The sequence below is a fragment of the Saimiri boliviensis genome, chromosome 8 (genome assembly GCF_048565385.1).
Source record: "Saimiri boliviensis isolate mSaiBol1 chromosome 8, mSaiBol1.pri, whole genome shotgun sequence".
NCBI classification, from domain to species: domain Eukaryota; kingdom Metazoa; phylum Chordata; class Mammalia; order Primates; family Cebidae; genus Saimiri; species Saimiri boliviensis.
In genome coordinates, this window is record NC_133456.1 from 101,940,192 (window position 1) to 101,963,613 (window position 23,422).

Consider the following 23,422-nt stretch of genomic DNA (forward strand, 5'->3'; position numbering starts at 1 on the left):
ACGTCTCACTGTGTTGCCCAGGCTGCTCTCAAGATTTATTAGTTTCTATCTAATATAAAATAAATAACTTTAAAAATTCCTCCAACATAATCTTTAATTATTAAAAGGTAGAAAGGTAAAAATAGTGTGAGAACAGTGAACTTGGCTTATAAAAATACATTGGAGTAAAAGTTTGAAAAATAGTTGTATTTTCAAGGCACTTTGGAAGAAACTAATAAGTTATCTGAAGAGATTACCATGCTTCAAAGACGAAGAAAAAGAAGTGGAGAAGGAAGAGGAGGAGGAGGACAAGGAAGAAAACTTTTTTTTTTTCAGAGCTTAATGACTAAAACATCATAAACAGTAAATTCATAAATGGCAAACTTGCTTTGCACATTTGGTCACAATTAAAATATTTTTAATGTTTTCACTCTATAATTTATACTTTTTTTTAAACAAAATCTAATTGCTCCAAATTATCTTTATTTTATATCTTTCTAGAGTCATCTGAAAGTGCTGTGGATTTTCTAAATAAGCTATTAACTAAATTATGTTTATTTTTTAAATTAGCTGTGGAAATGGACAATAAGCCAATTAAAATATATTTGTCTTCCATTTTCTTGGCCTTCAGGAGAAGCTTCTCATTTGAACAATAATTCCAGTAGATTGTATGAAAATCTCTCTGCAGCCCTCAGGCTAGTCAGATCAACAAAGTAATCTAAACTCATCATAACCCCATTAGAATTAGCCAACAAAATATTTAGATCTATTTATTCTTTTAGTACTATGTCTCAGTTCCAGAGCTCTATAACTGTAAATGACAATATAGTCTTTAGCTACTTTCAAATTATACCTACTGCTTTTCTGTAATGTATTAAAAAATAGAAAAAGATCTTAAAAATAAAGGTAGTAATGAAATAGTGACTACACTACACTTTGATGTCACATATAAATTGGACTAACATTTAACTTTGCAAAGTTGGATATTTAATACATTTTTTTTAATTGGATTGTTAGCAGCTAGATAAAACTCAAGGCTACCTGGTTGCTACCCAGGGGAATGTCCATTTCCATCCTAATCATTTTATCCACAACTACCTTTATGCTTTGATGACTTATCCCTACAATTCTTGCTATACAAAAGACAGAATGAATATGTGGGTATAACAATATATATGTCTTGCTGATAATAATGCTTTTTACCCAGTTATAAACTGTTCTACCACAATTAGAAAAAGATTTCAAGATTCTATCATGTGTTAAAAAATTGTTAAATTTTGTTAAGATTTCCAGACAGTGTCCCAGAGTCCCAGAATCTCATCATGGGACAATCTTTAGAGAGATTCTGGACAGCACCAAGAAATGATTGATGTAGCCATCCTGATCAAGCAGATATCCCAAGTTATATACATGCTATTCTATGTCCCAGACATGAATGGTCGAGCCAGCCTTTAAAAGGAGCAGTTACGAGATGACAATGGGTTAGGTTCCTAAACAATCCTTGAGTCCCCTTCTATGCTTTATGGAGAGAAATCTAATGAATGAGGTTATCCAAAAAACAACAGACAAACTAAAAAGGCAGCAGCAGCCTTAAAGAGAAAGCATTCTGAAAAGAAATAAAAGAGAAAATGTACATGTGGGGAAAAAAAACGCCGTAATAGCATATGCTATCTATGTAGTATTTTCTATGAAACAGTTATCATTAACATATGTTAATTAATTTAATCTTCACAAAAAATGTATGAACTAGGTACTTTTATTACGGTATTTTACAGGTTAGAAAACTGAGACCAGAGAGATTAAGTCATTTGCTGAACATCACAGAGTTGTGATTGGCGTGGCTTATGAACCCAAGTATTCAGATTCAAAAGTCTACTTATCTTAACCTGGAACCCTGATTACTTCTCTAAGAAAATACAACTCAATTTCTGGCTTAAGCAGGAATTTAAGGAGTTCTTTTGAACTCATTTCGGAAATGGCCAGCGTCTAATGTCTATCCTGCACTATTTACGATTTCTTTCCTTTATTTTCCAGGATTGGACAATGTTAGAGCATCTGGCATACATTGTTACTTTAATAATTAAACAGAGTCACTTAGACACCCTTTATTTTCAACTGGGTGATGTACTGAAGCATGTGTATAAAATGGTTAATTATCTGAATTACTGCTGCAGTGACTAGGAAAGGCTACAAGCAAAAATATTATGGCCCGTGCTTCCAATAAAGCCTAGATCTGCTGGAAAAAGATGAATGATGCTTTCCTGGTATAAAGATCCCTAAGGGAATATTCTAGCACTAGTAACTGGTGGACTCTTCTATGGCTGTTGTGGCAATAGAAAGGGATGAGCCTAGAGACCTTGCTTTTTACCCAAACCCTCATCTCAGCTGATCTCCCTCCCCACATTCCTGTCCTCCAATCACAACTTATCCATCATGTGTCAGTGATCTGCTCTCCTTTGTTTATGTCTAATTAATTGTCTTCCTTCATTCTACCCATATTTCTGTCTCTTGTATTTTTCTTGCAGATTCCTTTTGAGTCAACTCTTGCTCCTGGTTGGTTCTTCTCTGGGTCTCCCACTGGCTTAATTTCCAATTAACCCACCCCTGCCACAGGGAGCCAGTGCTAATGAAAAACCGCATGTGTGGACAGACATGCAGGAGAAACAAAGGTGGTTGTGAATGTGCAATTCATGATGGACAAAACAATACAGCCTGGCTCAGTGTCTCACACCTGTAATCTCAGCACCTTGAGAGGTTGAGATGGGAGAATTGCTAGAAGCTAGGAGTTTGAGACCAGCCTGAGTAACACAGTGAGACCCCACCTCTACAGAAAATCTAAAAATTAGCCAGGCATAGTGGTGCATGCCTGTAATCCAAGCTACTTAGGGAGTGGAGGTGGGAGGATCACTTAAGCCCAGGAGGTCAAGGCTGCAATAAGCTGTGATTGTGCCACTGCACTCCAGCCTGGGTGACAGAGTAATATCCTGTCTACAAAATAAATAGATAAATAAATAGCTAATAATGGCCAAGCCGCTGAATCTACTGCTGACACCAGGCAGTTTGAAGGAGGAGTAAATTATCAAGGAAGACAGCTCAGATGAACTCTCAGGTTTTTGGAGGTCTATTTCAGAGAAGCATTTAGATGCAACAGATCAGACATCACACAATATATCTTTCTGTCTAGGAATCCTTGAGACTTGAGCTTGTAACTTGAAATTAGTGAACCAGGTTGGAATGGATTTACTTTAATCCAGCATCCATCTCTTTAGTATCTTCCCTTCATGCATAAATCTCCAGATAACCATAACCTGTGATCTCTGTAAATAATAATAATAATAACACAAAACAACTCCATTCACCTTCTCCCTAGATTCAGAAAGTTAATGGACACACCATGCTTTGTTTTATGGGCTTATACACTTGAAAGAAGATGTGCCTGGTATTTACAAATCAATCATCATGAGTAATAACTAACTCTCTTCCTCTCCTAAAAAGCCTTTTATTCCTGTTATTAAATGAGTCCCTATAAAAAGTATGAAATATTTGGGACTACAATTAAAATATTGCCATTTAAAAGCTAGAACAAAAAAGGAACCGGGAGATTTTGTAATATACTTCCTGAAAACCCAATGAAGATTTCATGCATTATTATGTTTAAAAAATCTCTTTGTGGGAATATTTAAATAGAAAAAAAAAGCTAATGATTGTTGGCCAGATATAGGAAACTACTCTAAATTTGAATTTTAACATACCATACCTCGAAGGTAAGATATTTTTTTTCTTGGGAGGGAAACTGGTGAACTAAGAGGCAAAGGAGGAAGCAAGATTTACATTGTACTTTGCCCTGTTTGACTTTTTAAGTGTCCACATTATTAGTTTTTCAGATATTTAAATGTATTACTTAATAAACATTTTAATATTTTATTAGTTACCACATAGCAAATGAAATAAAAGAGAGCTAAAATTTTAACAGCTTTCTTATGAAATCTGTAAGTAGAAACCTATGTATAAAGAGAAGACAAATTCTTCATATGATCAAGGTGAGTAATACACATTCATTATTAGCCTTTAAATTTACACTACCTTTGCTTTTCAGTCTCATGTCCAACTGCCCACAATTCCACACATTGTCTTAATTAAGAATCACCAGCTGTCTACATACTTCCATACTGGGGCCAACATTATTTGTATAACGTTACCTCTTCTCTTCCCCATTACCTAAAGTAATAATTAACCCATTTCACACGCTCCCATCTCATCACAGTAATTGTACCCATGATAGACTCAGGTAAAAATATCATTCCTAGCAATGGCTATAGAAATTACAAATCAAATCCTCAAACTTATACCTACATTTTTCAAGCATTTAAAAGATTACACTAGCAGCATAATAAAAAAGAACCAATTAAAATATTCAGATAGAAAATATGCAGTGTGATATGCAAAAAAAATATAATAAAACAATACCACATCTTGGTGATATCACTAATGGAAATGTTCTAATGAAATTCACAGAGAAGTAGTTTTCTAGTGCCTGAAATATTTGTATTCTGAAGTATTTTTGACATCGAAAGATAAATGAATACTTTCAGATTTCACTATCAGTGAACCAGAAAATAAAGATGATATTTTCAATTCATTTTGTACATATGGATGATTGGAGCTTTTGAATATTAAAATGCTTAATAGGCAAAGATTTTATTTTTATAGTTTATAAATAAATGAGCAGATGTTTAGTTGTGATTTACATTTTAAATTAGAAACTTAAGCTTATTCATAGTAAGATACGTATAACATACAAAGACGGGCCATGGTAAGCTATATATATATGTCTATATTGTTAAACAACTTTCCATTTTTAAATTGTGCTGATCCTAGCAATAACATGAGACATTATCTTGACTTAATTTCAATCTTAAATTTGTATCTGTGTGGTGAGAGAGAGAGAGAGAGATTTCAAGGACATATGGGAAATGGCAAAACCATGAAGTAAGATGAAAAGGATTGTGGTTTAAAGCATTCATTTTATTTATTTGCACAGCTTGGATTCACCATGAAAACGTATCACTTTAATTTTTCCCATATCCAATGTAGAAACAGGTTCAAGAGGAATTTGTAAACCCAAAAATAAATTGACAGTCAACAAAAGAGGCATCTTTGTGTTTCTACTAAGAAATCCCAGACCCAGGTCTATTTAGAATGGCCTGCAGTCAACTTTATTTAACCTGATTTGTGGTTTTCATTTTTCTTCCAAGCCTTCCATGCTTAAGAACCTTTTTAAGATTGTAAGCATCTGTCAAAAAGGTTTGTCTGATTATAAGGTCTGCCTGGTCAATCACAGAAGAGATCCATCAAAGGTCCATGCCTCAGAAGTCCTTAAAGCTGTTCTTAGCTTGATTCACTGCATCCTACTGGATCCTTTTGGTTGGAAGTCTTTCTGACCACAGTGATTTAAAAACTCAAATGATGGGTCTTACACTGGGTCCATGTGTCTTTTTCCACTGTACCCATCCTAGTTCAGGTACCGTATCCCATGAGAAAGTATTCAAAAAACTGGTAACTGCTTTTTCTGCTTTCACCCCCTTCACCCTTTCCACTTACAGATCAGGCCAGATCTACTTATCTGAGAAACCCAGTGCTTGCTGGATGTCACCTAGATTTCTAATGTTCAAAGTACTCCACATCACTCTTCCCAATTCCCCTTCACTAGACTCAATCCAACCCTCTCTTCAGGATAAACTAATTCACTTTACAGCCCTCCAAATATGCCCAATCTGGGCTCAGCACTGTCACTTGGCTCAGCATCCCCTTGTCTGGAATGCCTCTTCCTTCTCCACTTCTCAACTGCCTCTTTGCCTTCCTTTAAGGCCGATGCCAAAGGTTAGCACTTTCCCAGACTGTTCTTAAGACTGGCCCAACAAGCATCATCTCCTTTTTGAGCAAGCTTCTGCTCTTTCAGCACTTGCAGTAAGCCTTCTCTATTGCTTATTCACATCGTGCCTGTATTAGTCTGTTCTTGCACTGTTAATAAAGGCATACCAAGACTTGGTAATTTATAAAGGAAAGAAGTTAAATGAACTCACAATTGTACATGACTGGGCAGTCTGATAATCCTGGCAGAAGGCAAAGGAGGTGCAAAAGCACATCTTACATGGTGGCAGGCAAGAGAGAGTGTGGGCAGGGAACTCCCCTTTATGAAATCATCAGATCTCCTGACAGTTATTCACTAATCACAAGAACAGCACAGGAAAGATCTGCCCCCATGATTCAATTACCTCCCACTTGGTCCCTCCCAAGACATGTGGGAATTATGGGAGCTACAGTTCAAGATGAGATTTGGGTGGGGACACAGCCAAACCCTATCAACACCCCTTCCTCTTCTTTGATTCTCCTCCTGAACTTAGCTTATCCTTCTCTGTATATAACAAAGCATCTTGTGTTGTGTGTTTTATAGAAGCTCAAGAAATAATGATTGAATGAAATGAACAAGGAAAGAGCAAGCAAGCGATGTACTTAGCGGGAAACTTTTACATGAGACTCAGGTTTCATTTTGAAGAAACCCAGGTCCATGTGTAGATTATCTTGGCTCTACCTCTTTAAACAGAGCACAGATTGACCTATGCAAGTTGCATGCCAGTATGTTTTAAGTAGAGAAACAGAAGGAGTGTACATTAGTGTCTCCTTGAAAGAAGACAGAGATCATTCAGGACACCAGATTTTTTTCACTTATTTTGAGGATCTTTACAAAGGAAAATGGCACTTTCAAGTCACAATGATAATATAGCCATCTGTTTGGGTCTGATCCTACCAGCTCTGCTAGGGGAAATCTTACTTCATATTGGCTGAATTGCTGACATGAGTCTTAAAGATAAAACAATTTGAGAAACTGAAAATACAAAGCTGTCATTTTTACCACTGGGTGTACACATTTTAAACACGTGGTTCATAGTTCGGTTTTTAAAAATTCAAGAGAACACTGGTCACCTAGATTTCAGAAAACATGCCTAATATCTGTATTTTAAGATCATCATATTTCTATTATATTTTATGACATGAGAGGACAAGATATGATTCTTGGCTTATTGGGGCCATCCTTCAATTTTCTTCTTACTCTTTTCATTTAACCCTTCAACAAAATTAATCAAATGCCTGGCACTATACTGGATATACCTAATAAGCTTAAAAGACATACTTTTTGAGAACAATGTCATTTAGATACAGTCCTTTTATTCATACAAAATTTAAGTTTCACTATTGAAGCCACTGGTTTTCCCTAAAGCCAGTACTTCTTGACTCTGTAATTGGTACCAATGGCATGATTCATTTTCCTTGGGTTGAAGCAACAAAATCACCAAGGGCTTCAATATTTTTCACAAAAATGGTAGCAATATTCTTCCAATTAAATGTACTAACTTCAATATTTTTACACTTTAATGTATTATACATGCATCTATATTCACCTTCCTGAAGTTTATTACTTAATTAAGGGCTAATGACTCAAACTATCCCTTTTGGCATTTTGTAAAATTGTCCCAACCTACTTTTCCAATCTTAATATGCCACATTTTTTGGTAAATATACCAATGACATAACTCAAATTCAATTATTTACTATCCCAAACATACCGAGCCCTCCTCCTCGTATGTAGATTTACTCAGGATCTTCCTCTCTGTGATCCTCTCTTCCTTCTCTACACAACCATAGAAATTCTCATACTGTCCAAGAAACACCTTGAACAACAATTTTTCTATACTCTTAAATGACTCTCATTTAAGACGCATACATATCTGAGTTATACTATCCCTGGAAACCTATAGCTTATCATCTGTATTTTCTTTTTCTGATTTTCATTTGCTTTTTCTTTAGAGACAGGATCTTGCTTTGTTGTCCAGGCTGGGGTGCGGCGGTGTGGTCATAGCTCACTGCAGCCTCAAACTCCTAACCTCTAGTGATCCTCTTGCCTCAACCTCTCAAGTACCTAAGACTACAGGTGCATGCCACCATGCCAGATAATTATTTTATTTTATTATGTTCAGAGATGGAGTCTTGCTTTGTCAGCCAGGCTGCAGTGCAATGGCATGACCACAGCTCGGTGCAGCCTTAAACTCCTGGCCTCAAGTGGTCCTCCTGCCTCAGCCTCCTGAGTAGCTGGGACTACAGGAGCACCCCACTATGCCTGATTAATTTTTTAAATGTTTTTGTAGATATGGGGTCTCACAGTGTTGCCCAGGTTTGTCTTAAACTCCTGGGCTCAAGTGATCCTCCTGCCTGGGCTTCCAAAGTAACTGGGACTACAGGTGTGAGCCACTGCACCTGGGCATATTTCATAATTTGAATTTCCTAAGCAATTCTCCACATTCTGCCTCACTTTGCCTAATATTCCACTAACCTGTACACCTCTAAGGCAGAGGTAGCTTTATTTACCATCACTTAGAGTAGGTGCTCACAAAACTTCCATTTGCTTGTTGATATTTCTAATTACAAATCTTCTTCTGAATTTGACATATCTTCTAGGTCTTATATTAAAGTATGGCAAAAATATGGCAAAAATATGGCAATGCTCACCATGGTTTCAACACCATCCAGAAGACTCCTGGTAAGATGCAGTGAAGGAAAGAGACTCTGTCTATAGTACTTTAGGCACACACGCTCACAGCCTCATTGTACACCTATGGGATTTCTTTTAATTGCTTCTTTACTTACTGTTCCATTTTTCTGTTTTTTACTCCTTCTTCCCTACCCCTTCACCATAAAACTTACAGGGATATTTTCTGGCATTTTGCTTATCTCTTCTAGTAGCACTTGAAGATTAAAATATTTCTGAATTCTGAGATATACAATAAAGAATGATAATTACTTTGCTAGGATATTGCTAATCTCAAAACTAACCTCCAAGCTTGTGGAGAAAAATAAACTTAAAAAAATATATGAGCTGGATTTTAGCTTTTATTTTAAGACTCTCAAATGAGCTGTCAATCAAAATAGGTAATAGTCAAGAAAAAATGATCAAAGCTAATGTGCATATGGTTGCGTGTTTTTGCATATACATGTGTGTAAGTATATATATACACATATATGTACACATATACATGTGTGCACACACACACACACACACACACACAGCAACTACATACATTAAAAGAAAATTAAAGTCACCAGCAGCTTCAGTAAGCAGTCTGTCTTTCTAGCTCTATTCCAATTTCTGCCATTTGGACAGTCTTACCATAATACCAAAAAAAAAAAAAAAAAAAAAAAGAATCAAAATTTAGAAGAAAAGCAGAGTTGATCTAGTTTGAAAATTATCATAAATATTTTTTTTTCTGCTGAAAAGTTTTTCCAATAGCAATACCCTTCCTTTGGTTTTATTTATACCTACGACTTCGTGAGAAAAGAGAATGGTTTTCTTAATAAATATCCATCTTGAAATATAGAGTAAATTAAAAATAGTAACTGTTGTCAAACCATAGATTACTTAAGGTGAATGGGTAGAAAACCACTTACCCCCGGTTGCCACAGTGATTTCACGTAGGAAGTGGCCATAAAATGGAAAATCGAAGGACAGATTCACTCTCTGCAAAGAACAACACCAGAGAAGAAAATCAATAATGTACAGCATAGAAAATGTAAAATGAAGAGCCTTTCACTTAAAACAAAAATGATGATTCTACTTTACCCCACATTTATTGTAGTTCGCTTTTAAAGCCTAAGTCCTCGGTGATACTAAAGAATATTTTTCTTGGTAATTAAAGGTTTGAAGTATACGAAAAGAATAAAGTTAACATCACCACTGCATTGTAGCTGTCCACTGAATAATCAGTTCAGTCATGGGATGACCAACTTATTCTGAGGTTCTTTTTAGTTTGACTAGTTCCTCCAAAATAGTAGTGCATGTTATGTCAAGATTCATTGGATTAAAAAGCAAAAGTGGTTTTATGTTACACTATGTTATGTATTTAATTTGTTTTCCGTGCATTCCCTAATGAAAAGCAGTTTCATAGAAGATGTCTTGCACTGACCAACAGATCTAAACCTGCAGACTTTTATTTTTGAGATGGAGTTTTACTCTTTTGCCCAGGCTGGAGTGAAGTAATGCAATCTCAGCTCACTGAAACCTCTGCCCTCCGGGTTCAAGCAATTTTCCTGCCTCAGCCTCCCAGGTAGCTGGGATTACAGGCACCAGCCACCACGTCAAATTTATTCATTTTATTATTAGTAGAGATGGGATTTTGCCATGTTGGCCAGGCTGGTCTTGAACTCCTGACCTCAGGTGATCCACATATCTGAGACTTCCAAAATACTAGCATTACAGGCATAAGCCACCATGCCTGGCTGATCTGCAGACAGTTTTATCTTTTAAATACAATCAGCTCTCCAAATGTACCATATTATGTCCACTCTTAAAAACACAGAGTTGTAGGATAAACAATATTGGTTACCGAAGAGCTTCATTTACTTGGTTTGGAGTAGATTACAAAGACTTAAGGAGAAAGTTCATAGATTGTACCCTTTGTTTTCCTAAAAAGGGGCCTGATGCTGCAGCTGTTAATATTTAAAAGTACATGTATATGTTGTCTACTTTTTAAAAAATAATATATTTTAAAATGTTAAAAACCATAACATATAAAAATACTAATCTTTGTTATATATTTGAAATGATATTAAGTAGATATATTATTATTAGGCAAGAAACGAGAGAAACATTAAAAGTAATGGCAAAAACCGCAATAATTTTTACACCAACCTAATATAATACAGATGATCAAATGAAATAGAAGTATTCAGAGGGAAAGTAATTCGCTGGTTGAGAGCTCAACAGCATGCAAGTACAACCTCCCTATAATAAAAGGCTATTACGTTAAAATTCTGCAGTTGGTATATCACCCCATACACAAATTTTAAAACTAGAAATGTATATCTAGATTGAATTTAGCTTTTTCCAATTTTGCAAATGATTGCTTTTTTATAGCCATCATGAATTTCTAATGATTTATTTGGCATGAAATTAATCACTCATAAAGTGCCTTTCAATTAGGTTTTCTTTTCTTTTTAATGCAAGCCTCATCTTTATAAAATATTTATGATCATTTTTATTTTGTGCTAATAGGAACAACAAAACCCATTTTCACGGAGCTAGCTGAAATAAGTGGTCACTAAGAACCCTAAAATGAAAGAAGGGTTCAATGGCAGGATCATTTATCTCAAAGACGTCAGGAATAATTTTGTGAAAGCACTTGCTTAGTATATTGTTTTCCATCATTCTCATTTATTTCCATGCTCATCAGTAAACTGGTAAAATTTACCTTATGCATTCTTACTTTCAGAGTCAGAGTTTGATTTAAACATATATCACTAATGAACCCTATCAATTAGCACCAAACACAAACTAAAAGGCTATAACATGAGCTTCTCCGCCACTGCAAGTATTTAAATATGTTTGGAATTAGATTAAGATACACAGATATGGCCAGGCATGGTGGCTCATGCCTGTAATCCCAACACTTTGGGAGGCTGTGGTGGGTGAATCATGAGGTCAGGAGTTTGAGATCAGCCTGGCCAACATGGTGAAACCCCGTCTTTACTAAAATGGAGGCAGGAGAATCGCTTGAACCTGGGAGGCAGAGGTTGCAGTGAGCGGAGATCAGACCATTACATTCCAGCCTGGGTGAAAGAGTGGAACTCTGTCTCAAAAGAAAGAAAAAGATACACGGATACAGATATAAGTTAAAGACCTTTTCTTGAGGACAAATAGATATTCAAAGGAAATTTGCAAACACATCAGTAATTCTGAAGAGTAACACCAATGACTGAAATGCTTCCCTGTTTAAAAGACCAGTTTTCCTTAGTTACCACCATTGCCTGCTTCACTCTGATAGGGAATCATAATGGCAATTTAGGATGATGCTGTCTTCTAAAGAGTTGTGTAATCCATTCATTTCTCACCAGTCTGATACTCTTCTCCAAGCATAGGTCACTGTCATTGCAATAACTTCCTCATAAATATCATGGCTCTATTTTTCTTTAAATTCATTCTCTATGCCAGGGCCTCAACCCCAGGCAACAGACCATGGCCTCTTAGGAAATGGGCCATGCAGCCAAGAGGTGAGCAGCAGGCAAGCCGGCAAAGCTTCATCCATATTTACAGCCGCTCCCCATGGCTTGCATTACTGCCTGAGCTCTGCCTCCTGTCAGATCAGCAGTGGCAGCATTAGATTCTCAGAGGAGTATGAACCCTACTTTGAAGCGCACTTGCAAGGGATCTAGGCTGCATGCTCCTTATGAGATCTAATGCCTGATGATCCATCATTGTCACCCATCATCTGCAGATGGGACCTTCTAGCTGCAGGAAAACAAGCTCAGGGCTCCCACAGATTCTACATTATGGTGAGCTGTATAATCATTTCATTATATATTATAACATAATAATAATAGAAATAAAGTACACAATAAATGTAATGTTTTTGAATCATCCCAAAACAATCCCCTCCTACCCTCTGTGGAGAAATCGTCTTTCATAAAACCAATCCCTAGTACCAAAATGATCAGGGCTTGCTGCTCTGTATTATCTAGCGTATCACTCCCCCACTTCAAATCATTCAATCTAGAATCCCACTCTCACTCAGAGTCACGTCAACATAGTGAACATGAGTTCTAGGGCACACCATGAACTTGTTCCTACTACTTGCTAAGTTTCACCCTTATACTCTCTGCTCCAGCCAGCCCCAGGCAACATATTTTAGTTCCTTGCACATGCTACCCTTAACTCTGGGCTGTGGTGCATATATGTGACATCCTCCTGACGGCAATATTCTCTCAGCCTTGGTCAGTCATGGCTTCCATATTCTTCAAGCTTCGGCTTAGTTTGGATTACCCCCAAAGCCAATCTTTATATAAGGACTTAGGGGCAGGCAGTTTATTTGGAAGTTGATCCCAAATGGCACTTGCTCAAGGAAGTAGAAAAAGCAAAGCAAGGAAAACAGAAAAATCAATGGTAGGTAGAGTATTGGACATGTTATCATTATAGGTGGTTGGACCTCAGTACCCATGGACTAAGAAACAGTAGAGAGAAAAAAAAAAAAAAAAACATGCCTCAGAATCACTTCACTGGAGATCAGGAGTCTGGGACACTAATCTATCCTATCCTACAAGAAGGACTTTGTGATTAATTGGACATAAAAGTTGGGAGTAAGTGAGGGACATCTAGAGTCAAGCACAGATTTCTAGTTGGGTGACTGGTGAACTATAGTGTCACCAATTGAGATTATGAATGCAGGAAGAAGAGCTATTTTGGTTAGGTATGAATAAGAAAACTTGCTGTGTCACTAATTTGCTATGCATCTTTTAATTAAATAATAAATGACCTCAAATAATATAAAAAACAAACGAATCTTCTGCAACCGAAAAGAATAACAGAACCCTGGGCATTGTCATAAAAAGCAATGTCAATGACATTTCTTTAAATGTGATACTGAAAAATGGTGCCATTGCTACAGCTTAAACATTATGTGTTCTTGGATTTCATCCTTTAAGAAATATTTAACATGAAAGAAAAAAAAAAAGATTCAAGAAAACGGTGCTGGGAAGACCCAATAAATGGATTAAGAGTCTTGCCAAAATAGAAAATAAAAGCTCAGAAGTAAAATATTGGAGAACATAAGAGGCATAAATAAAATCAACTGAATTTGCTAACTACTTTCTCAAAATCTATGGAAGAGTTAACTAGTTGAAAGAAGGGGGAATGGTAACTTTGAGACAAGCAAAAGATGTATTACGTCTTATATGGCAGAAAATAAATTTATGAAACATTTTTGAAGAGTTGGTAGAGGTGTACAGAGTCTAGGTGGTTTGCAGGAAATTTACGGCACCTACATCCATATATGACTGTGTCTTAAGGTCACGTCATGCTTTCCCAAAACATATCCCATTAAAATTTCTGCTGGCAACAGACTATCAGACTCATTCAGGGTCATACTCCTAGATTTCCGAGTGTGCCTATACTTCTTCTTGCCTTCTTTACATATTTTTTCTACGCTAATAGCTAATTGATATTCATTTTCACACTAATTATTATGATCTCTACTAATTTTTTTAATAACACAAGAATTATCATCCTAAATATACCCAATTCACATTTGATTTGCTTTCCTATTTCTCAGTGGTATGGCAAGGATGAATTAATTAGCCAATGCCTCAAAACTTTGAAGACAGAAACCTCTTAATAAAGAGTTAAGAATCTGGAGTGGGCACATTTATAATCCTGAAAACCAAGTTTTAAAATGTCATTAATAAAAATGTCTTTTTATTTCAGGATAGTTTCTTATTTACTGTCATATAACCATAATTTTCTGACTCCTCAAGTCTTTTTATTTTAGCTTTATAAGAAATAATCCTGTGGAAAGCAGCTTGTGGGAAGAAAATTAGTAGTCAATGTGGTTTTAATAATTGTTGATCTCATGAGTTTATGATAGCAAAGGATCAAAAGAACACAGTGAGCATCCACTTACTCAAACATAAATTGACAAAATAATCATTAGTTTTTACACACATATTTTAATATTCCAATTTTAATCATTCAAATAATTATATGTCTGAGGGGCACTTATTTATCTCCTGAAACTCTCAAATAGGTGAGATGGTATTATTGTTGGCAAAGTAATATTTATGTTATGTTTTTCAAAAAACAATTCCAAATATAAAATCAAATAAATATTAAGTCATAGTATTTTCAGTTCATTTATTTCTGTCAAATATTAGCTTTGGGAGGAATTGTAAAACATAAGAAAAATTATAGTTTGCTTTATTTACATAAATATTTCTAGAATATTGGTTTATTTCCAGTAAGACTTATATCCCTAATACATAAAAATGTCCAATAAACACCATATATCTATGAAAAATTTCATATATCTATGAAAAATTTAACTGGGATGTGGTATTTTCTTCCAAGCTACATTTAACAATTTACTAACTTTTTTGAAATTGTATAAGGTCCACATAAAATTTATTCATCTATAAATGCTTAGAATAGATTATTGTTGCTTTGCTCCTTTACTCATCATAAAATACACATTTTATAAGCTTCTTTTAATGGAAGTAGATAGAACTTAATTTTTAAATTTTTAATTGCTCTTTCCAAATTACTGAAAGCTTTAGTATGATTTTGGAGTCACAGAGACCTAAAATTACATTTCAGCTTTGGTACTTAATAACTGTGTAACTTCATACATTATTAACCTTTTAAAGCCAGTTAGCTCATCTATAAAGTCAAGACACTTCTTCAAAAGGTCATCATAAAGATAAGGATCAAATGACCAAATAATACTTGGACCATCACAAGCATTGAGTTAATGAAATATAACAATGTGTACTGTGTACATGAAGGTGTCTAGCAACAGTTCTTTCAAACTAGTTTCCTAAACAAGCATAGCTCCTTATTTGATTCCTAATAAATAGCTGAAAATGATTTATGTTCTTTCAAATATACCAGTGCATTATCACAGTACATTAAAAAAAAAATTAAACCAATTCTGGTAAATTGCTTTTCTAATAGAACCGGTATCACAATTAGACATGTTTCTGGGCAATGTTATGATGTCTTCATTTTTGTTATACTAAAATACTCACTGTATACACAGGTGTTAAAAGAATGAAATGAAGATTTAATATATCAGATATTATGCTAAGTATTTAGCCTGTATTTAGCAAGAATTTAAATGCCAAAATCAGTAGGTACAACTATAATAAGAAGCAGGACATTTGTAGTCTCACAGCATCTTGCAACAAGATTTTTTTGAATTAAAAAATAAAAAATAGTAACTTTACAATGAAAAGACAAAACCTGGTAGGCATCACCTTAACCAGGTAAACAAAATTAACCTCACCATTAATGAGCCACACTGTCATCATGTACCTCCTGATATGATGCACAAAGAAGGACATCCCCATCATAGTATTGTCAAAAACAGATTTATATTTAATCACGAAGATATAGCAAACACCCACAATCAGGGACATTGTACAGAATAACTGGCCAATACTATTTAAGAGTGTCAAGTTCATGAAAAACAAAGACTGAGGAATTGTTATAGACTGAAGGAGGCCAAAATATGTGACAAATAAATGCTATATGGGTCCTAGGTTGGATCTTGAATAAGAAAAAATAATTTTCAGACAATTAGCAAAATTGGAATAAGGTCCATGGATTAGTTAAGAGTATAGTACCAATGCAAATGTGTTGGTATTGACAATGGTACTGTGGGTAAATAAAGTGTTAACATTTATGGCACTAGGTGAAAGCTTCATGGAAATGCTTTAAAATTTTTTTGCAAGTTTTTTATAAGCCTGAAATTATTTCACAACAAAATTTTACAAAAAGAAAGGATGAATGGTAAATCTGAACAACCAAGTAGTTATTACAGCTAAGACTTCAATCTAAATGTGTTGGCTCCAAAACTACATCTTGACAACTGTATCATTTCTGTCTGTCTTCTTTCATACTACATGGTTTATTTCCTTCCTGTTACAAGCCTCCAGTGACTGTGTTTTCTACCTGGAATCTTTGTCAGGCTTTTGCTCTTGGTAGACGTAATAGCACAACTTTTGTTAAAATGTAGTCACAATAAAACATTTTTTTTTTTCAGATGGAGTCTTGTTCTGTCACCAGGCTGGAGTGCAGTGGCATGATCTTGGCTCATTGCAACCTCTGTCTTCTGGGTTCAAGCGATCCTCCTGCATCAGCCTCCTGAGTATCTGGGACGACAGGTGGGTGCTACTACGCCCGGCTTATTTTTTGTATTTTAGTAGAGATGGGGTCTCATCATGGCCAGGATTGTCTCCGATCTCCTGACCTCATGATCTGCCGGCCTCAGCCTCCCAAACTGCTGGGATTACAGGCGTCAGCCACTGTGCCCGGGCAATAAAAGATCATTTGAAAGCACCCACGTGCATGAGTGAATGAGGTCCAGAGACACAAAAGAGAAAATCTGAGAAATGTGTAAAGCAGTCTAATCAGATTAAATGCACCACATTACAGGGCCTGAGCTAACAGAGCACCAAGCCAGGCTGAGCCCTTGCACCACTGGCAACACCTGGGCCTGGTCACAACAGGGAGCCCCACACCGGCCCAGCCTCAAGAACTCTTTTTTTTTTTTTTTTCTCACATTCCAGGATCAGATGCTTTCATTTCTTACCCTCTAAGGATAGTTCTAGGAGCCTGTCTTCTAAATGTATAAAACATTTACTTTCTTATTTAAAATTATCAATGATAATTGTCATTTCACGCTTTATTCTCCTATTAAACTGAAATAACTTTGCTTATAAAAGTAATATAGGCCAGATGTGTTGGCTCACACTTGTAATCCCGATGCTTTGGGAGGCAGGAGGCTTGCTTGAGGCCAGGAGTTTGACACCAGCCTAGGCAAAACAGCAAGACTCTATTTCTACAAAAGTAAAAAGAATTAGCCAGGCATAGTGGTCTGTAATCCCAGCTACTCGGGAGGCTGAGGCAGGATTGCTCGAGCCCAGGAGATCCATACTGCAATGAGCTATGATCATTCCACTGCAATCCAAGGCTGGGTGACAGAGCAAGACTGTGTCTCTAAAAATATAAAAAATAAAAATAATATAAACTGAAAAGTGGTTGACAGAAAAAAATATATTGGCAGGCTTTCACAACAAGCAACTATCAAAGAAAGAAATAAAATACAGAGAGGCATATATGTGAATAACAGCACTGCAATTTTTGTTGTTATACCCTAAAGTAAGATCCTGCTTCCAGACCATAAGTGAGTCTAGTGTATTCCAAAATAAAATAACACAGTGGGCAGGATAACTAAGAATGCTTTCACCATGTAGACTTTTTTTAAAATGGAATATTAACCATTTTGATACTCTGGTAGGAGTGGACAGGACATGAGTCATTAACCCAGTCCCCGAAAACACTGGAAACCTAATTAAAAGTTCAAAATGTTCATGGAAAAGGGCTGATCAATATACAAATATACAAACAGGGAATAAGCTACTTCTTTCAGAATAAAGTCCATCAATTAAATTGATTTTCTCAGTTCAAAATTCTAACCTCTTCAGCACTTTTTTTCATAGCAAAACTTAGAACTTAATTAATCCTGGCTATTGAATGATGCTTTTCAAGGGAGTATACATAAATCGGAAAACAAAACGTAAACATTTGCAACTAGCTGATGCTGGTGCACATGAACTTAAGAGTAAGTGAACAATGATCATTTTGGCCTCTCTCACTGCATGGTTCCCAGCAAACACGTGGCTACAGTAGCTTGCCTGTACTTGCAAATGCTGAGAATTATTCCTATTAGTCATGTGATATTTACAACTCGGGCAGAGTTCAGAGAGTCCAGCTGTTCAGGGGTACAGAGAGAGTGTGACAGGATTTTATAAAGAATCCTTCAAGGAAACAAGGGTTTGGGTGAGAGCCAGAAGGAATTGTTTCTAGATTTTTCATGCTGCCCTAGGAGCAAGTCAAGGGACTTCTCCAAGCTTCTCAAACCTCAGTGTGCAAATCAATCACCTAGGATTTTTGTTACAATTCAGATTCAGATTCAGGCGGCTGAAATCTTGCATTTCTAGCAAGCTCCTAGTACTTCTGATATTGCCCCCTGGACATTACTTTGAGGAACAAGGCTCTGTGTTATCTAAGTGGTCTTTGAAACTCCACAACCATCGCTGTAAGGAAACTTTGGAAAGAGTGAAATAGGTTAAAAGGATGAATATACTTGTTTCTGGAAAAGATCATCTCCCTTTACCTGGTAGCACTTGTATGGCCTAAAATTTTCCATTGACAAACTGAAATCTAGAGGTTCCTGCTAGCCAAATGCCTTTAAAACAAGTTTGCAAAACCTGAAGGTTGTGATGTTCTTGACCAATGATCCTCAAAAAAGGCAAGACAAAAAAATATTTCCTTGTATTTATCATTCAGAGCTTGGAAAGGTCCTTCCTTTACTCAGTTGATTACAGTCTGCCTTTCAGGGAACAAACTTCCTAATTTCCAGTGAGTGGAAAATACCTGTTTTACAGGTAAATGTTTGCATAATAGTTATTATTATTGATGTAACAGATATCTTGGACACTATGCCAGGTATTGCTTTAAGCATTGTACAAATACTACATTATTTAATCCTAATGACAACCTTAGGAGGTAAATGCTATTATTACTTCCATTTAATAGGTTAGGAAGTGATTAAGAAAGAGTAAATAACATGCTCAATGTTAAACCTCCTAGTTGGCCAAGTGAGGACTAAAATCCAGGCAGTCTGGTTCCAAGTCCATGTGTTTTGACACTAATTCAAACTGCCCCTCCACTGACATGTTAGGATGAAATGTTCTTAATACACAGCAGTGATGAATCCTCTAGGAGACGGGCACCCCAAATACTCCAACTTGATCATTACACATTATGCATATAACAAAATATCACACGGTCCCCATCAATATGTAAAACATGTACCAATTAAAAAATGTTTGGGATTTAGCGAGCAAAGTTCATGAGTGAAGTCACTAAATAATTCAAAATTCAATTAATGATTGAAATTGACATTTAGATGAAGTTCAATTTTAATTCTTCATCCTCCTTTGCTAATTTCTCTTTAAAAAAATAGAAATAATTTCAAATGAAAGAAAAGTTACTAAAAATAATGCAAAAAACCTCCCCCACCTCTATTTTTTAGTGCAGATTAATCTTTCCCATTTTGTCACATTTGTCAACTTTCTGATTTTTTTTTCAAAAACTAAATAAACTGATGCCTCACAACACAGCATTGAAGAGTTGCTCCCTTATGACATCCTACAGATCCCTACAGTTTGGCCCACATGGACTCAGTACTAATGTGCTTAACCTTGGCCTAGTTATTAAACTTGAACCTTACTTGGCATTTCTTTTCAGACAGATGCTGCAGGGTAGGCAATTTCTGGCAATCTATCATTAATACAGAGTGGCTAATGGGGTTTCACGTCTAGTCCCTTTGGCATTTTAACAGAGCACCTCTAGCAAAATGAGAAAAAAGATGCCTACTCTTTGGGGCGGGGAATTCCAGGCACACTAGATGTTCTGATGGGAATGCAGTTTATAAACAAGCCACATAGAAACCTGGCCATTTTGCATAGAGTATTATCCATCCATCACCTAAGTGATATGCTATAATTAGGTAGGAAGGAACAGATAAAAATAAAGATATTGGGACCAGATATAAGAAAATAATGTTTAAATATACTGAAATACTAACCTGCCCAGGAAATCTGAATCCTCAAACACATTCTTTTATAACATGTTTCACAGGAATTAATATTATCTGCTTTCAGATGTGTTTACTCTAAAAGAACATTATATTCCACCTATAGTTTGCTAAATTTTCTGTTACAAAACATTTTCTTTCAAAGGAGTCATGTAAAATCTTTATCATCTAATAACTTTAGGGTGAGAATGTGTTTTACATTCATGTTATCTAAAATTAAACTGTTGTAAGTCTTCATAGGCTTCTGAAGAGATGGCAGGAAAGATGATAAGAAATAAGATGGAAAAGAACATCTCAGGTTAAAGGCAGAGTAAATATACTTGTTTATTGCATTGGAGACATGGTTGAGGGGTCTCCTTTTTAGCAGCCTTTATGATGCTGAAACTTTAATATGAAATCTTCTAACAGGGTGAATAGATATTTATCTATCTAGAGTTATTTCATAGCCATCACTGGTAACAGAGAATGCATTATATTAGTTTCCATGACTAATTTTGTGTAAAAACTGGTGCTCATCCTCCACTAAAGACCCAAGATGTAAAAATAAGATTAAATTGCAATGAAATATGAACTCAAATATGATCTGTCAAGTAAGACAGCCACTTCTTGCTTTGGGAAGTGAAGGTTTGTTACATGCAAAACAAATTGATCAATGTCAATTTCATAAGGCAGCTGTCCTCAAGGCTTTCTAAAGTCCTTTCCATGTCTAAAACTTGGTTCTTAGATTCAGAGAGAATAGATTAAATTATTAGTAATATGCACATATTTATGCAATTATGCCAGTAAAAACAGTTGGTTAAGTTCAGCATATTGGGTGGACCTAAGGAAAGTTTAATCTGTGTCTTGAGTGCCATCAGCAGGACAGGGGTACATTGTTCCGTGTACTTACTGGCTTCCAGGCTAGTGGAACAGCCCTTTCCCCAGGCATGCAGAAAAATACAACTCAGCCACTCTAATCATGTTAGTTTTATGCAATGAAAAAGAGTCAGGCCCTGAAATAATATTTGAGACAAAGGGAATTAACCTCAAGTTTGATAAGTGACTTAAGAATAATTCAAGTAAAATGAATTAAGGGTAGAATTTGTTAAAATACATAAGTAACTATAAAGTGCCATAAAATCTCATTTGAATCTATTGTATGTGGAAGGCAGGACAGATATTACTATCACAACTACTTAGTACAGGAAGAAATTGACAGGGAATTTAGGGATTTGCCTAAGGTCTCAGTTGTAATAAACTTGAATTTGGAACTTATGATGCCAAATCCTATGCTTTTGAAACCCTATTATTTTTTAAACAAATTAATCCATCATTACTTTGGAATGTACATCTGTTTCTTAGGAAGTTGAAGACTAGAACACACCTTTTAAATATCCAAAGAGAATTCCTTTGATATTTTGTAACTATACAAATTTTTGGAGTATTTCGAATTTGATTGGAGCAAAAATATAAATAATATTGAATAAAATATTACATTATGTCAAGTATATTTCTTCCTTTATGGATGTAGAAGACTTTATTAAACCAAAATTAAGCTATAGAGACATATGCAGATACAACTTATCTTGGTCTGTTATTAAACTCGATGAAAATCCCATGAGCAAAGACAAGAAAGACTAGGTTGTTAAACTTGTGTCTCACTTGAACTGAAGCAACTCAAAAGGCAGAATGCACCCAGCTTATTCAACCAGTCAAACATAAGAGTAAATAAAAAGCAACCTACTGTTAGACATTATGAACAGAACGCAGGCAAAAATGTGCAGTCTAGATAATAGCCTAATAGAGAAAGCAAATTAAATTGCCTTTCAATTTAATCATTTTGAAAAATGAGCACTTATCAACAGATTTTTTGATGCACAGAAAAAAATAAAGGTGTACAATATGAAAAAGCAACTTACTAAAGTCACCACAAGCAACCAAATTTATCTCTCCCAACATAAACATTATGTAAATGTGAGATCCATGGTCATGCTAGCTGAAGCAGTAAGTTCTTTTCCTGAAGGGAATAAAAACAAAAACCCTCTAGAAAACTTAACTTTTTAATGAAATTTTCTGTGTATATTCAAGTAGTCAGAATGCCATCAAGGACAGTTCAATACAAAAATTTTAAATGATCAACACATAAAAAGTCATACAAGTTTCATCAAAAACTTTACCTGCATTATGACAGAGATAGAGTGAGATAGACAGAGAACAGCACTTCAACCATTTCATTTTGCTGGTGTTTCTTGTTTAAAGAATCAATCTTCCTACCAACATATAGAAAGATAAAAAAAATTTAAGCCAGAATATGTTTATGTCTGGCAAACAGTATATTGGCAATTGCTTGGCAAAAAACATACATAGAAAGATATAGATATAAATACATAAAATCATCTTTACCTATCCATCTATCTATTAATATATCTACCCATTGGCTGTCTTTCCATCTATCTGTCCATTTATCCTATACCTATATCTCTATCCATTCTTCCATCCATCATCTACCCACCCATCCATCCATCCATCCATCCATCCATCCATCCATCCATCCATATTTTTGCATCTATGTATTTATCTAACTGAGAGAGACTCAGATATTAACTTATTTTGGAACGACAAGATGCCTCCCTTGACCAATCTGTAGTCAGTCTCTGCTGAGGCATCTTCTCCACTAGATCTCTCTTGTCTGTGAACTTCTGTGTCTATCTTTGCCTCAGTCAATTTCAGCAAAAATCCTGCTAAGTTTAGCAAGATTTCCCACCCTTGAAATCTGATCACCCTCAATACTGATCAAATCCTCATCTCCCACCGTGGTACCTAATCACCCCAACCCTCTTGCAGTAAGAATCCTAACAAGTCAGTTTAGGCACAATTCCCACTTATTTCTCATGTCTCCTCTTAGTAACCTTCCCTCCAGTGACACTCACTCTGCTCTTGGCCATATTTTCCCTCTTGCCCATGCTACATTTGGAACTGATCCCAGTTCTATATCAAGGTTTATTCTCTTATTGAAATTGTCCTAAATACAATCTGTTTTTACTGCTTTACCTACTTTCTTTGACAAGGGTTATTTTTTTTCTGTTGTTATTGTTGTAAAGAATTAGAACCCTCAAATAATAATACTCAGCCACTGTCTCATTTTGTTGAGGTTGTCGGTGTCCTTTTATAACTATTTCATTTTTATTCTCAACATCATCCTTGGA

General features: G+C 35.6%; 1 protein-coding gene across 1 annotated transcript in view; it reads right to left on the reverse strand.

Annotated features, from left to right (window-relative positions):
• The window catches only part of PLXDC2 (plexin domain containing 2), a 422,459-nt gene that overhangs the window by 181,940 nt on the left and 217,097 nt on the right, over positions 1–23,422 (reverse strand). Inside the window, exon 4 of the mRNA XM_003930659.4 lies at positions 9,481–9,550. Within this exon, the coding sequence (XP_003930708.2) occupies positions 9,481–9,550 (70 nt within the window). The remainder of the gene's footprint in view (positions 1–9,480; positions 9,551–23,422) is intronic.